The following is a 1,268-nucleotide window of genomic DNA, read 5'->3' on the forward strand; positions in this document are numbered from 1 at the left end:
GATAAGGTAATTCAAAATACCTTCAAACAACCTCGTATTAATTCTAAGGCGTACAACCCTGCCCCGAACTACGTAGACTCTGATCCTCCATAAGGAGGTACGTAGGCACTTGGATAACCAAGTCGAGTCTCCTTCCCCAAAATTCCAATTTAGGTTCGAATCTTACCGTTCACCCTTGAAAGCATAAACTTTGCCTTAACATTTTTAGCCACAAATCATTACCTTAAACTCAAAACCTTAGGAAAGGGTTAAGGGTTCCTAACACCTTCCCTTGACCTGAATATAATAACTTACCCATAATTCTCTAAAACTTCGTAGGGTTTCCTATTCGCCCTGGTAGAATAGGTGGCGACTCTAAAAATCTATATTTTTAGGGCAGGTTGCTACAAGCGAGTATTACAAGAAACTAGTAATGGAGAGTGGATTGGAGGAGGGCCAGCCTGAGATAAAGGAAGCTCTAAAAATCCTTTGGAATTCGTGGATGCCTTCCAAAGTCAAAATATTTGGTTGGAGGTTGTTGAAGGAGAGATTGGCAGCGAAATATCAGTTGATTAAACGACACATTATAGAGGACAATGATATGAGTCTGTGCGTTTTTGGTTGTGGACAAAGGGAAGATTCTAAGCATTTGTTTTTGAACTGTCAATTTCTAAGAATGGTATGGGTAATAATCATGGCATGGATAGGCATAGAACCTGTCACAGGTACAGACTGTTGCAACCATTTTCTGCAAGTGATGGAATCTTTGAAGAAGTGCTGTTCAGTAAGAAGAGCTGCTGGTTTATGGATGGATACATGCTGGTGCGTTTGGAAAGAGCGCAACGATATTACCTTTAACAATGTTGTAGGTGACATCGATGAAATTGTTCATAGTGTGAAGATGCACACTTGATGGTGGTTAGCAGTAGGCACAAAACATAGAGTGTATTGTAACTTCTATGAATGGGACCACAAACCTATAAATTTCTTATAAATTCTATAGATGGCTGGTGCTTGTTTTGTTCCTTTTCAGTAATGGTTCTGAATACACTTTGTACTCTGTTTTAATATATATATATATATATATATATATATATATATATATATATATATATATATATATATATATATATATATATAAATCTCATTGTTTATAAAAAAAATGTCTTTTTTTTCTTTTCGAACACTTTATCTCTTTTAGCATTCTAGTAAAGATGATATTTAAGATATGGTGTTGGCTCTCTAGTTCGTGCGTGTTTAATATCAGTGAAGAGTTTTTTTAATAAGAA

The 1,268-nt window shown here is 35.6% G+C and overlaps 1 protein-coding gene across 1 annotated transcript; it reads left to right on the top strand.

Moving 5' to 3' along the window:
- The first annotated feature begins 412 nt into the window (after positions 1-412).
- On the top strand, positions 413-892 carry LOC131620124 (uncharacterized). The gene has a single exon (XM_058891142.1). It carries the CDS (start codon positions 413-415, stop codon positions 890-892), a length of 480 nt encoding a protein of 159 aa, XP_058747125.1.
- Positions 893-1,268: the final 376 nt, after the last annotated feature.

The sequence above is a fragment of the Vicia villosa genome, linkage group LG7, assembly GCF_029867415.1.
Source record: "Vicia villosa cultivar HV-30 ecotype Madison, WI linkage group LG7, Vvil1.0, whole genome shotgun sequence".
Classification (NCBI taxonomy): domain Eukaryota; kingdom Viridiplantae; phylum Streptophyta; class Magnoliopsida; order Fabales; family Fabaceae; genus Vicia; species Vicia villosa.